We start from the raw sequence: 14197 nt of genomic DNA on the forward strand, positions 1-14197 counted from the left end.
TGCCCCACTCCACTTTCTTATATTCTATCTTACCAGCCAGAATGAAGTGAGAATACCATGTCTTTCTTGTCTACCCCTAAAGCACAAGGAAGTAGGGCCATGCCCAGCACAAAAAGGACCAGGCTGAGTTCTAAGAACCAGTGCTATGGAGGTCAGCAAGGATTATACATTCTAGAGTACATGAATCTGGACACGAAACAATTCCATAAGCAAACATTTAATTACAATGTGATAAAGACTATGACAAAGCAAGACGGGGGCTGTATAAAGAGGGGAACTAATTTATTGGGGGAAAGGCGGACTTAGGAGGGCTCTCAGAAAAGGTTTCACTGAGATTAGGACTTGGGCTCCCCGTGCATTTCATTCAGCACTAAACACCCAGAATACAGCCCACTGCCCTGCACAGAGCAGATACTCAATATCTTCACACAAACTGACTAAAGCAACACTTGAGATGAGACACGTAAGTAGCCATCACCCAGACAAACACAAGGGAAAGAGCATCTGAGGATGAGCCTCAAGTGCCACAGTGTCTTGTAGGCAGCTGAAAGCCACGAGTGGCAACTGAGCACATGGTATGTGGCTCATCCAAACTGAGGTGCGAAGTTTAAAATACACATGGAATCTCAGACTTGGCATGCTAAAAAAGAATAGAAAACATGTCAAAAATTGTTCTACCAATTACATGTGGAAATAATATTTTGGATATATAGGGTTAAATAAGCTATGTTGCTAAAATTAATTTCACTTGTTTTTTTACATTGATACATATGGTTACTAAAATATAAATGTGTGAGGGTCACATGATGTTTCTATTGGACAGAGCTTGAGAATAAGGTAAATTAGAAGTCAAGGTGCTTTACGGTCTGTAAGTAGTTAGGAACTCAGAATTATCCCCTGGACGTGGCTACATGGAGGTCACTGCAGAGGTCCTTATAACCTCAAAAAGAAAACAGACATTTTTTCATGGAACATTAAAAAAAATCAACTACATATTTTGCCATAAGTGATACCTCAACAATTCACCAATAAAAATTTAAAACTATACCCACTGTCTGTGAGCCAAGAGCCCTAGAAATAATGCGACTGAAGATCCCAGAACTATTTGAAAATTAAGCAACATGATCCTAAATAACCCTGTGATAAGAGAAATAAAATGGAAACTTCAAATCATATAGAAATGCAATGAAAAGGAGAATATCATACCTAAATTAGCATGGTAGTTTGATGCTGTATGTGCCACAGAAAAAACATGTTCTTAAATCTCATCCACTCCTGTGAGTGTGAACCCAGTATAAGTAGGAAATTTTAATGAGGTTCCTTCAGTTAAGGTGGCCCACCTCATGCAGGATGGTGGGACTCAGTCCTATCACTGCAGTCCTTTATACACAGAACTGAACACAGAGAGAAAGAGCGTGTGCACCACAGAAACAAGAAGCTGAAAGCAATGAAACCCGGAAGAGAAGGGAGGGACCACAGACTCTGTCAGGTGCCCTGCCAAGTGGCAGAGGAGCCAAGGATCACTAGCAGCTGGTCTTCAAGAAGAAAGCATCGCCTTGATTTGGACATTTCTTAAGTCTCAAACTGTAAGTTAATATATTCAATTTGTTTAAGCCAACCGATTTCATGGTATCTGCTTTTAGCAGCCTAAGAAACTAAAACAACTGTTTAAGACTCATTAAAAGTTATATTGAAGAAAAAGGATGCTAAATTAAAAAAAAAAAACCCTGCTTAAAAGGAGTAGCAGATGAAAAGGACAAAAATAACCAAAAGAAACTAGGAAAGGGGACTAATGAAGATAAATACGGAAATCAATGAAACTGGAAAAAAAAAAGAAAGCCTGTAACAAATTCCCAAAATTGTATTTGAAAAGACAACTAAAATAGATAACACATTTCTAAATGTGAAAACAGAGGCAGACCAAAACATACAAGCTTAGGAATGAGACAAGAGATATAACCAAAGTTAGTGGGAAAAGTATAAAGAGCATTGTCAGATGCAACACTGTGGCAGCAACGTAAAAACCTAGAGAAGCAGATGATAGGTTAACAATCTACTTTGTTTTTTTTACCGAAACTGACATAAGAAGTGGGCATCTTGTTATTAATAGGGGAAAGGCGAAAAGGGGGAGGATGTTGGGTATATGAGAATCCCCTATATTCTGTATGTGACTTTTCTGTAACCTAAAGCTTCTTTGAAGACAAAATAAAAGAAAATAAGATACTGGAGGAATAAACAGAAGAAATGTCACTGTACATACAACATAAAGGTTACAGTGATGAAAGATGTCAAATTTTGAAAAATTTTGTATTTTTATTTTATTATTCCAAATTAAAAAAAAATTTTGTATTTTATTTGTTATTTTTAAAACTATCATTATTATTTCATTTTCTTATGTATTTGGTTACTTTCTTAGCTTCTGTTTTGAAGAAGTTTTGGATCATAGATAGGTTAAAACTGTGGCAGGGGAGGATCACTGGAGCAGGATCCACCTGGGGCATACCTATAAAGCATATAAATGTGTTCAAGTGTTTATGGCACATTGTCACAGTATGCAGAGATTCACACTATAACAGAAAGAATACAGAATGAACAATGGACTAGCATAGACTTACTGGTATTCTAGTACTGACATCGTGATTATAGCAATGGAAGAACTTTTATTATTGATTTGGAGGCAGTGGCCACTGGAGGTGCTGAAGGGAGAGGAAAAACGTAATATGGGACATTTTGGGGGTTTGCAATGACAGATACAAGCCATTATGTATCTGATCCTATCTTACAAAATTTTGCCAGAGAGGGTGTAAACTCTAAACCATGCTTAGTGGCAATGCTCTAAAATGTGTTCACCAATTGTAACAAATGTACCTATAGCAGTTTGATATGACTGATGAATTCCAAAAAGAAATACTGGATTATGCTTGTAATCTGATCTGTACTTGAGCATGACTGACTTATGATTAGGGCATTGCATCCCCACTCCTTGGTGGGTGGGGACTCACAGATAAAAGGCATGGCAGAGGACAGAGTTAGGGATTTCTGATGTTTGAGTTTGATGCTGAAGACCCGGGAAGTCAGCACGCAGAGGAAAGAGAAGCCAGCACCAGGAAGGAAAGAACCTTGAACCCAGAGAAGGGCAAGTCCCAAGAACGTAGGAACCTGGGAAGCCTGAACCCTCACAGATGTTGGCAGCCATCTTGCTCCAATTAGACTTTGGTGAGGGAAGTAACTTATGCTTTATGGCCTGGTAAATGTAAGCTCCTACTCCAAATAAATACCCTTTATAATGCCCAGCAGATTTCTGGTATTTTGCATCAGCACCCCTTTGGCTGACTAATAAAGTACCACACTAATGAAGGATGTTGTTAATGTGGGAAAATGTGGGAGGGGTTGGGAATGGGGCATATGGGAATCTCTTATATTTTGTACACATTTATGTAATCTAAGTATCTTCTAAAAAAAAAAAAAACTACATTAAAAAATACTGAGCTGTGGCTCAATCAGTGGGGCTCCCTTCTACCATATGGGAGGCCCGGGGTTCGTGTCCCGTCCCAGGGCCTCCTTGTGAAGGCAGGCTCACCCACATGCTGCAGAGAGCTGCCTGGCCCGCAGACGCTGTGGGGAACTGACTCAGCAAAGTGACACAACAACAACAACAACAACAACAACAAAAAGGGAGACAAGCAAAAATACAGAAGAGCGCACAGTGAATGGACACAGAGAGTAGACAGCAAGCAAGCCACAAGGGGGAAGGGGAAATTAAATAAACAAATAGACACAGAAGAACATACAGTGAATAGATAAAGAGCAGACAGCACACAGAAAGCCATAAAGGGGAGGGGGGGGATAAAAAAATATTGACATACTGCATCTATATTGAATCATGAAATATTGGTGATTTGCTTTTTAGTTTGTTTATTGCATTGTATAAGTAGATTTAAGTGTATGGGCCCTTAAATTCTCAAGCAATATATAAATTACAGGTCATCTAACATGAGACTTCATTTTTATAAATATCAATAATGCATTTCTTCATATTATGGAGCCTCATGAGAAAATAATTTAAGATCATTTCAATAAATGAATGGTCTTTGTTATTTTTTGAAATGTAAAAAAAAAACCAAGTGGACATCTTGAATAGAGCTATTACCACAGAAAAGAATGAAAAGATGGCTCAATATTTATCACTGAAAATGATACCACAGAGTCTCACAGGTCAATTTTAATGAATTTTAAAGTACAGTCCAATATGACGTAAAATATTTCAGGACATTAAAAAACATGAAAAGTCCCCCAATTTATCTGATGAAATCAGCTAATATTTCACCCCACCAAGCTAATATAAAAAAGCAAATCCTAGTATTTTGTTTATAAACACAGTTGTAAAAATTCTATATACTAGCAAATATAAGAAATCATTATTTTTAAAGAATAATATAGTATAACCAAGTAGAGGTTATTTAATGGTTCAATATCAGCATATCTATCAACCTAATCTATTATATTAACAAATTGAAGGAGGAAAAAACAGGACCTTAGGAACTGAGGCTGAAAAGGCTTTGATTAAACTTAGCAGCCATTTGCAATAAAAATTATAAGTAAAAGATCATTAAAACATTAAAGACAATTTACTAAACTCCAACAACAAATGTTACCCTAAAGGACGGAGCATCAACACCTATCAATTACAGTCTGGAATAAGATAAGAATGTCCACCACCACCCTGTGATTAAACGTGATCGTGGGAAGCTCTGGTGAACGCAAGAAAAGAAAGTAATTACATACATCAAGAGGAAAAAGTTAAAGTAATTCCTTTTTGCTGATTACATGGCTACATACATAGAAACTCTAAGATTCTAAGAGAAAAAGATCTATTAGAATGAATGGTAAGGTTGCCAAACACTTGGTAGATAATCTAATATCTTCTTTCACAATCATAATAGGACACTATGCAAGACAATGGCAAAACAAAAGAAAACAAAATACCTCTACTCTAAACCCCTAAATTGTAAAATATGTACGAATTAGCTTAATACAAAAAAATATGAAATCTTATTGAGCAACATAAAAGAAGTCCTCAACAAATGGAAAGACCTCCCATATTTTTGGATGGGTAATTTAATAGTGAAAAATGTAAACTTTCATAAAATTAAAAACATTGGAATCCCAACAAAATTTTCAGTTAATTTCATCTTGAAAGACTAAATTACCAGGATCATCAGGAAAATTATACAAATGAAGAAGGAGCTACTGGGACATATTGTCAAATCACGGCAGTCCATCAGTAGGGTACTGGCACAGAAAGAGACAAATGGATCAGTACAACAGAACAGAGGACCAAGCATTAGATGACAAAGGTGGCAGTTCAATAGAGGGAAGAACTGGAGTACTTAATAAATTGTGCTGACACAATTAGCTACTCACCTGGAATATATACAACCACAGCAGCGACAACCTGAGAACGACAACAGCTGATATTTTCTAAGCACTTACTTTGTACTAGGCCCTAAGCTAAGCACTGCAAAAGTATGAGCACATCAATTCTCTTACCAATCCAACGGGTAGCTGTAATTATTACTGCCATTTTACCAGGGAGGAAGTGGAAGCACAGCCTGTTAAACAGTGGGCCCAAACCTACAAAGCACGTGAAAGACTCAAGAGGGCAACCGAGGCCGCCTACTCCACAGCGGGTCCGAGACCCCCATGCTGCAGGCCTCCACTTTTAGCAGTCTTCTCTCCAGAAGGAGAGGGATTCCCACCTTTTACCATTTGCAAATGTAAATTCCAGATGGATTGAGGACTTAAAAGTAAAACAACAAAGAAAAATCTTGCAAGAAAATATAAGCAACTAAGTCTAAGTTAAGGGCTATGACTAAATCATCCAGGAGCAATAAAAGATAGGTAATGCCAAAGAGTATCCTGAAGTGGCTGCACCAATTTATATTCACGCCAGCAAAGCACGAAAGATTCACTTGTTCCTCATTATTGCCAACACCTGGTATTATATCCTGTTCACTTTAGCCATTCTGGCAAGTGCGACAGTATCATACTGCGTGTTTTTTTTTTGTTTGTTTGTTTTAGGAGGTAGCAGGTATCGACTCTGGGACTGCACCCATTGGAAGCAGGTGCTCAACCACTGAGCTACACCCACTCCTCACCTACTGTATTGCTTTGTTTTTAAAGATTTATTTTATTTCTCTCTCTCCACTCTGTCTGTAGTACTGCATCTGTGTTCGTCCTCTTTCTTAGGAAGCACTGGGCTCTGAACCTGGGACCTCCAATGTGGGAGGGAGGCACCTAATCATTTAAGCCACTTCCATTCCCTGCTTTGTTGTATCTCTCATTACGCTTTTCCTTCTGTGTCTCATGTTGCGCCATCTTGTCACACCAGCTTGCTGTCTTGCCCATCTTCTCTAGGAGGCATTGGGAACCTTTGCTCCCTGCTTTGTTGTGGCACGCATTGTGTTTTTCCTTTTATCTCATTGTGTCACCTTATTGTGTCAGCTTGCTATGTGTGCCAGTCATGCCAGCGTGTTGTCTTCTTTAGGAGGCACCAGAAACTGAACCACAGACCTCTCTCATGTGGTAGGCAGGAGCTCAACTGTTTGAGCCACATCCGCTTCCTTGCACTGCTTTTACTGTGCATTTCTGTGATGACTATGAGGCTGGCCGCCTTTTGCTCCGTCTGGCTGCCTGTGCTTTCCTTAAATCATCAGTAGTGGTTTCTTTATTCTGGATAAGAGTCCACTGTCAAATATATGCATTGCAAATAACTTTTCTCTATTCAGTGGCTTTTCTTTTTGTTTTAAGTAACAGACTTGTTTTCTTGAGCAGTTTTAGGTTTACAGAAAAAATAAGTAGAAAGTTTTTTATATCCCTTCTTCCTCTCCTCTGCTACACTGTTTCTGCTGTTATTAGCACCTGGCTTTAGTACGGCACATTTGTTACATGTGACAAACTAATATCAGTACATTATTGTTAAGTCCAGAGTCGCCCGGAGGGTTCACCCTTCTAGTGATAACAAGTTCTTAACTTCAAAGAAGTCCAATTTCTTGTAATTTTCTTTTGGAGTTAATACTTTCTATATTCTGTTTAAGAAATCTCTGCCTATACCAAAGTTACAAAGACATTTTCCAATGTTTTCTGCTAAAAGCTCTTTTCTTTTTTTACCTTTCACATGTAGCTCTATAATCTATCTGGAATTGATTTCAGGGTGTATGGCTGGGGTCAAATTCACTTTGTTTTCCTGTGTGGATATTCACTGACACCGCAGTATTTATTTAAAAACCAAATGACGATGTCAGAAATCAGGCCCATGTTCCTCTCTGGGGTGTGGGGCCGATGACTGGCAAGAGGAAGGAGGGGACTCCAAGGCATCTGACGATGGTCTAAGTCAAGAGCCAGTGGGAGATTTGGAAAGACACTGTGACAAGATGAAGCAAAGCACATTAACTCGCTGGATGGGTTAATGAGTAAAGAGTGCTTACAAACTGAAAAGAAAAAGAAAACCTTGTAGGTAACAGAGGCAAAGTATAAGTACAGCTAATGCACAGGAGTAGGGATCAAACAGCCAAGACATGAGAAGATGCTCGTGTCAGTTTGAATTTGGTGAATCCCAGAAAAGACTATGTTTTTGAATTAATCCATTCTTGTGGGTGTGAGACCCTATGACTGCATTAGATTCGGTTAAGGGACCTTGATTAGATCATTTAATTAGATAGCTTTTGATTTGATGTCAAATTGGGTCTCCGCCCCTTACTGGAGCCTTATATAAATGGAGGCAGAGAGGAGAGACACAGAAAAAAAGAGGCGACATCTTTACCCTGCCACGTGAGAGAGGGGACTCCTGGTTCGCTTCACCTCCAGCAGCAGAAAGGCAGAGAAGCTCTGAGAGGCTCGAGGAGGCGGCCCAAGGACAGATGTCTGATCACCCACAGCTGAGCTCCAGGAGAAAGCAGGGTGAGATCCAAAGACCCTCCACCTTGCCTCACCACATGGCAGGACTCCAGGCTCTGCTAACAGCTGAACTTTGGTGAGAAAGCATCTCTGATGATGCCCTGATTTGGACACTTTCACAGCCTTGGAAATGTAAGCTTTTATCCTAATAAATTCCCATTATAAAAGCCAACCCATTTCCAGTATATTGCACTGGCAGCCTTTGGCAAACTAAGACAAGGCTTCACCTCACTAGATGTTCATTTGGCATTAAACTGAGCAAAAAAGTAACAAAATGTCACTTTACAACCATAAAAATGGAAAAATTATAAAGAGCTGTTAAAACTACTGCTTGGGGAAGTGGATTTGGCTCAAAGGATAGAGCATCCGCCTACCACATAGGAGGTCCAGGATTCAATCTCAGGGCCTCCTGACCTGTGTGATAAGCTGGCCCATGCACAGTGCTGATGCGCACAAGGAGTGCCGTGCCACACAGGGGTGTCCCCCGCATACAGGAGCCCCACACGCAAGGAGTGCGCCCCGTAAGGAGAGGCGCCCAGTGCGAAAAAAGTGCAGCCTGCCCAGGAGTGGCACCGCACACAAGGAGAGCTGATATAGCAAGATGATGCAACAAAAAGAGACACAGATTCCTGGTGCTGCTAACAGTACAAGCAGACACAGAAGAACACACAGTGAATGGACAAAGAAAGCAGACAATTGGTGGGGGGGGGGGGGGGGGGAGGGGGGGCACGAGGCGGGCCAGGGAAGGGGAGAGAAATAAATAAAAAATAGATCTTTAAAATAAAACAAACTACTGCTTGAAAAAGCGAATGTAGCTCAAACAGTTGAGCACCTGCTTCTGCTTCTTACATGAGAGGTCCCAGGTTCAGTTCCCAGTGCCTCCTAAAACCAAAACAAACAGGCAAACAGATAAAAGATCAACCCAGGGGAGCTGATGTGACTCAGTGGTTGAGCACTAGCTTCCCATATACAAGGTTCCAGACTAACTCCCCAGCCCCAGTACTAAAAAAAAAGAAAACCACAAAAAAACACTATTGCTTGAAGGTGAGTGAGAAAATAATACTTCCATATGCTGCATGAGTCTCTTAGTCTTTCTGAAACACAATCTGGTAGCTTCTATTAAAATTAAAACAATTTGAAGGAATCCTACAGTTCCATTCTTGGGCATCTATTCCACCAGGAGAAAAAAGCACTAGTACATAAAGATAAAGGTAAAAGAATGGTTATTTTGTCATTCTCTGTGGGGACAAATATCTTTAAGCAAAATAAATGCCCTCCTTTTGACTCCTTCCTCCACCAACAGAGAGAAGGGACAGTGCCAGGGTGCACCTGAAGGAATTTCTACAGGTTCCACACAGTAAATTACCCAAGACGGCGGGCAGTGTGCATAATGATGAGCCCATTTCAAAACACAAAACAAGAGCAAGGAGAAAAACCGGAAAGGGTAAGTACTGGGTCCTTTACATGTGTGTACGGGAGGAAGGAGCTAAGAGGAGGGAACAGGAAAGGGGTGAGGAGAATGGAAGGGGGCAGCAGAAGCCAAAGGAAAGGGAAAAGAAGACTGTATGTGAAAAAGGACGAGGACAGGTGTGGTATGGTGCGGTTTGGTCACAAGTATGCATTTATGTAAAGGTATGTTTAAGGGTGAGCAGATAAAGAAGTCTATACATTAAACTACACGAATGAGAAGAGCCCCTCCCCTCACTGCTGTGCACCGACCGCCTGCTCTGCTCACCGCACTTAGAGTTACATGACATCCTAGCACAGATTTATGTGGACACTCTGCTACCCCAATCTCCCCCACCACACTACAAGGTATGTAAGGAGGCAGGGCCTCTGGCATGGCATGTTTCTTCCAATACCTCGAAGCCCTACACAGCGCCTGGCACAAAGCAAGTGCCCAATAATACTTGTTTTTCAGTTGTTGTCTTTTTTAAAGATTAATTTTATTTTTTCTCCCCCCTCCCTTGCTGTTTTGTGCTCACTGTCTGCTTCTCTTCTCTTTAGGCAGCACTGGGAACCAATCCTGGGACCTCCTGGAGTGGGAGAGAGGTGCTCAATCTCTTGCACCACCTCAGCTCCCTGTTCTGCTGTGTCTCATATTCTCTCTCCCTTGTGCCTCTTTTTGTTGCATCATCTTGCTGAGCCAGCTCTCTGCGCGGTTAGCACTCCTGCACAGGCCAGCTCTCCTGTGCGGGTCATCTCTCCTGCGTAGGCCAGCACTGCGGGTGGGCCAGTTCCCACATGGGCCAGCTTGCCTTTCACTAGAGGCCCCGGGAATCAAACCCTGGATCTCCTGCACGGTAGACAGGAGCCCAAACGCTTGAGCCACATCCATTTCCCAGTAATACTTGTTGAATGGATGAAACAGAATTAAACAGGAAGAGGCGAGCATGTCCCTTGCAAAAGAAGGCTTGCTGTGGCAGAAGGGGACAAGCTGAGGCTTGCCATCTGATGGAGAATACGTTCTCAGGAAGGTGAGAGGAGTAGAGATTTGAGAATTATGGATATATAAACTATTTTTTCTGGAAATAGCCCGAAGAGGCTATTTCAAGATCACCTCAAATCATATACAGAATTGGACAAAGAAATTTCAGCTCTCATCAACATATATGATTCGTATCATTCCTTTCCTTCCCAAACTAAAGAATGCTGAAGACTTTCAACAGAGGCCCAGACTTCCCCTTACTCCTCCCCCTGAGCATCAAGCACTGTGCGGTAGGAAGAGTTAATTCAGAACGGTTATCTTCCAATGCCCAGTTTCACCACCGTGGTTCTGCCCTGCTGCAGGCAGGTCAACGTGGGGTGTGCCCTGCCTTCTGGCAGCTGCTGAGGCCGCACGCGGGCACTTACGCTACAGCCTTTGTCCGTCAGGTAACTGATGCCCTCTTCCGGGCCGATCGCCAGCTCCACGGAAATAATCCAGCTTGACTTTGGAAGGTCGAACAGGAGAAGACAGGAGGCAACAAAAGGAACAGGAAACATTTTACATAAAGAACCAGGATGTATTAGTTTGCTATTAATCTATCTACCCAAATAAGGTAAAATAAACTTCCCCAATCTAGTACAGACTGAACCTAGGCAGACACATGGGGCTTCTCCCCGTGTGCTGGATGCTCACTGTTCCTTTGGGAATATTATCTAAATAAGTAAACCAGCCCACAGCGAAGAGTTAACTGACAAACCACCAGGGCTGGAATTAAAAATTCAAATTTTGAACATGGGCATGCTATTTCAAAAACATGATCTATTCTCACAATGATACATTTGCTTTCTCCACTGTAAAATGACAAAATATTCTCATGTTAAAAATGTGACACAAATTAGCTTTTAACAAAAAGTTAAGAAATATGTGTTAAGGAGAAAAAAAATCAAACCTATTCTACCATTTCACATACCCCCATACTTACACCAAGAGCACATTTGAAGCATTCTTTATCAAATCTGTACACTGGGGAGAGTATCTCAAAGAATTTCAGAATACTTTCTTCTCTGTTAAGGTTGGCAAATTGTCTAAATGTTTGCTGGATCAGTTTTCTTAGTGTTTTGGCCTGTATGAGAAAATTTTGAAAAAATCTTTTTTAGAGTCAGCAACGATTAAAGACCCCAGCAACAAACGCTAACATTAAGTAAGCGTTCTTTCCTGCCTACCATTTAGTAACACCCACATTCAAATTTCTAAGAAATGTCAGACTTGTCGAATAACTATCAATTTATTTGTCAGAGTGTTCTTTCTTGAATAGAAATTCGTGAGGCATCATTCGCTCACTAGACGGGGTGGGAGACGTTCTGTGCACGCCCGTAGCCTGGAGCCGTCAAGGGGAAAGCCCGCACGGCCCTCTGGCAGGAAGTGCAGCTGGACCACCTTTCTGGGGGGCACCTGGGCAACAGAAGTCAAAACCTTAAAAGAACCACAACCCTCGATGCAGCAATTCAAATTCCAGGACATGACTCCTTAGAAATTATTAGAGATATATGCAAGGGCTTAACGAGGTGTGCCACAGAACTGCTTATAGCAACGTAATGGACGGCACTTCACCTAGCATTCTGCGCAGCCCTAAGAACTGACATTTGAGTACATACTGTGTCGTTACATGAAAGGCAGTGACAGAAGAGCCTGTCTGCACAGTGCTGATCCCTTCATGGGAACACACATATGGAGACTGGTGTGCAGACACGTGCACGCGTGGGCACATGGCAGCACAGACGCGAAGAAGAGAAACCAACAAGGGGCTTTTCCTGTGCAGGAGGATTGGAGGTGATCTTTCTGTCCTGTATTGCTTATCTGAATTTTCAACTTATATACTGTGAGCATCTGTATTTGTCTAAGAAAGGGGAAAAACCATTCTTAAAAGTCATGGTTAACAAAGGGAAGAGCTTGCCATTTCCAGACAGTGAGCCGAGAGTCCCTGGCACGTGTGAGGAACTCGGAGGCCAGTGGGGTCAAGAATAAGCAAGGAAACACAGATGAGTAGATGAAGTAACTGGTAGTTACATCTGTGCTTACTAACAAATGATAATATGTCATTTATATCATTATTGGGGTGAAAAAAGAATCCATGATGAAGCCTGATGTAAGAAGGGACAGAAAACATAGGTGAGAGCTCCGCCTTGACTGGTGAGACTGAAGTCCCGGGGCGGCCCTGGGTCAAGGACCATCGTCCCTGGCTTCGGCATTAATGGGACCCTCGCCCCCTGCTGTGACGAGCGCACAGGGAACAGGAGAGGCCAAGTAGGAGGCCACCAACAACCCAAGCAGGCGGTGGTGATGGTTTGCACAAGGAGAGCAGGAGAAAGGTGGGGAGGAGTGGGCAGATCCGGGACTGACTTTGAAATTAGAACCAGTGAGATATGCTGACAGGTATGAGTGGACAGAATGGTAAAACCTGTGGGAGAAGCGGGACGCCAGGCAAAGGCTGGGGGATATCAGGAGCTCACTCTGAAAATGGGGTGTCTGAGATGCCACTTAGAAATTCAGAAGGAGCAGGCAGCAGACTGCACACAGATCTGGAGTCCAGGGGCAGGTCCTGCTGGAGATACAAGTTTGGAGTCCTCAGCACAGAACTGGAGGAGAGACCCCAGGGAACATGGGGAGATGGTACGCAGGAGCGAGGCCTGGCCCCTGCGGGGCACGCTGGCCTGACTGGGTCAGGGAGATGAGGAGCCCCAGGGGCCGAGGCGAGGCCTGGCCAGGGAGGCAGGAATGAGGCGGACCAGGAAAGCACACCAGAGGGTGCAGGCACAAGTCTACCTGGAGCAGGCTCCGGAGAGGCTCAAGTGACCAGAGAGAGCTGGGGAGACAGCAGCTGTGATAGCAGCAGGCGCATGGAGCAACGAGAGCGAGCTGACTGAGCAGGAGAGGGGAGGACTGAACGTGCATCTGATTTTCACGTTAAAAAGAAGGCGCCGGCAGAGTGGATGCGGGTGGGGAGGGAAGAGTGAGAGCAGAAGCACCTGTCAGGTTCTGTGGACCACACAGTGGTGAAGGAGAGAAACGGGCACACTTGGAACATACTTTGGAGGATTACACATGGGATAGCTGGGGAAAGCGAGGAATCTAGGATGAGGAGCCTCCTGGCGGGAACAAATATGTAAAGAGAAGTGTCAGGTACGGTGAAGAATATAATAGAGTCATGTTACTGCTGGACACTTCTGTGATCCTTAAGTTTCAAACTGAACAATCCAACGGGGGCAGGCAGGTGAGCTCAGGAGGGGCGGGGCTGGAGAGGCACACTGCAGTCCCCCGCTGGGGCACTGACAGCCAGGGAGCAGACTGCAGGGCACCGACCCCTCAGGGGAGGGAGGAGGGAGAAAGGACTAAAGCCAGTCACCTAAAAGAACCATCAGGAGACTGTGAGGTCAGGGAGGGAGAGAGAAGAGAAAGTCAGAGAAAGGGGAAGAAAGGGAGGCAAGTTTCAAGGAGAGAGGAAAAACTGTTGAATGTGGCTGGATGGATGAGGTTGGAGAGCGGCTAAGGGGACAAGACAGAGCTCACTGGGGTCCCAATAAGAATCATTCAGAGTGCTGGGGACAGAAGACAGATTATGCTGGTCTGAAGAGAGGAGGAGGATAGATGCGGGAAAAGCGCATTTGTACAACTCTTTCAAGCAGCTTCACAGTAAATGGAAACATTAAAAAATGAAGGGGACAAAAAAAAAAGGAAGCATGGGATAACGGGGGGAGGGGAGAGCAGAATCCAGAGCAGGCTTGCGTGGATTCAGATCTGATGGGAAGAGAGGCC

At 43.0% G+C, this 14197-nt stretch overlaps 1 protein-coding gene across 30 annotated transcripts in view; it reads right to left on the minus strand.

Moving 5' to 3' along the window:
• Positions 1-14197, minus strand: part of PTK2 (protein tyrosine kinase 2) — a 327553-nt gene that overhangs the window by 132750 nt on the left and 180606 nt on the right. For all 30 annotated transcript variants that reach the window (XR_011645712.1, XR_011645713.1, XR_011645711.1 and 27 more), the window contains 2 exons: positions 11367-11507; positions 10810-10887 (listed from right to left, as the gene is read on the minus strand). Coding sequence is in view for 26 of the 30 variants with exons in the window: in XM_071208058.1 (XP_071064159.1) it covers positions 10810-10887; positions 11367-11507 (219 nt within the window). In the remaining 4 variants the exon portion in view is untranslated. The remainder of the gene's footprint in view (positions 1-10809; positions 10888-11366; positions 11508-14197) is intronic.

This window comes from Dasypus novemcinctus, chromosome 14 (genome assembly GCF_030445035.2).
Source record: "Dasypus novemcinctus isolate mDasNov1 chromosome 14, mDasNov1.1.hap2, whole genome shotgun sequence".
Lineage (NCBI taxonomy): Eukaryota > Metazoa > Chordata > Mammalia > Cingulata > Dasypodidae > Dasypus > Dasypus novemcinctus.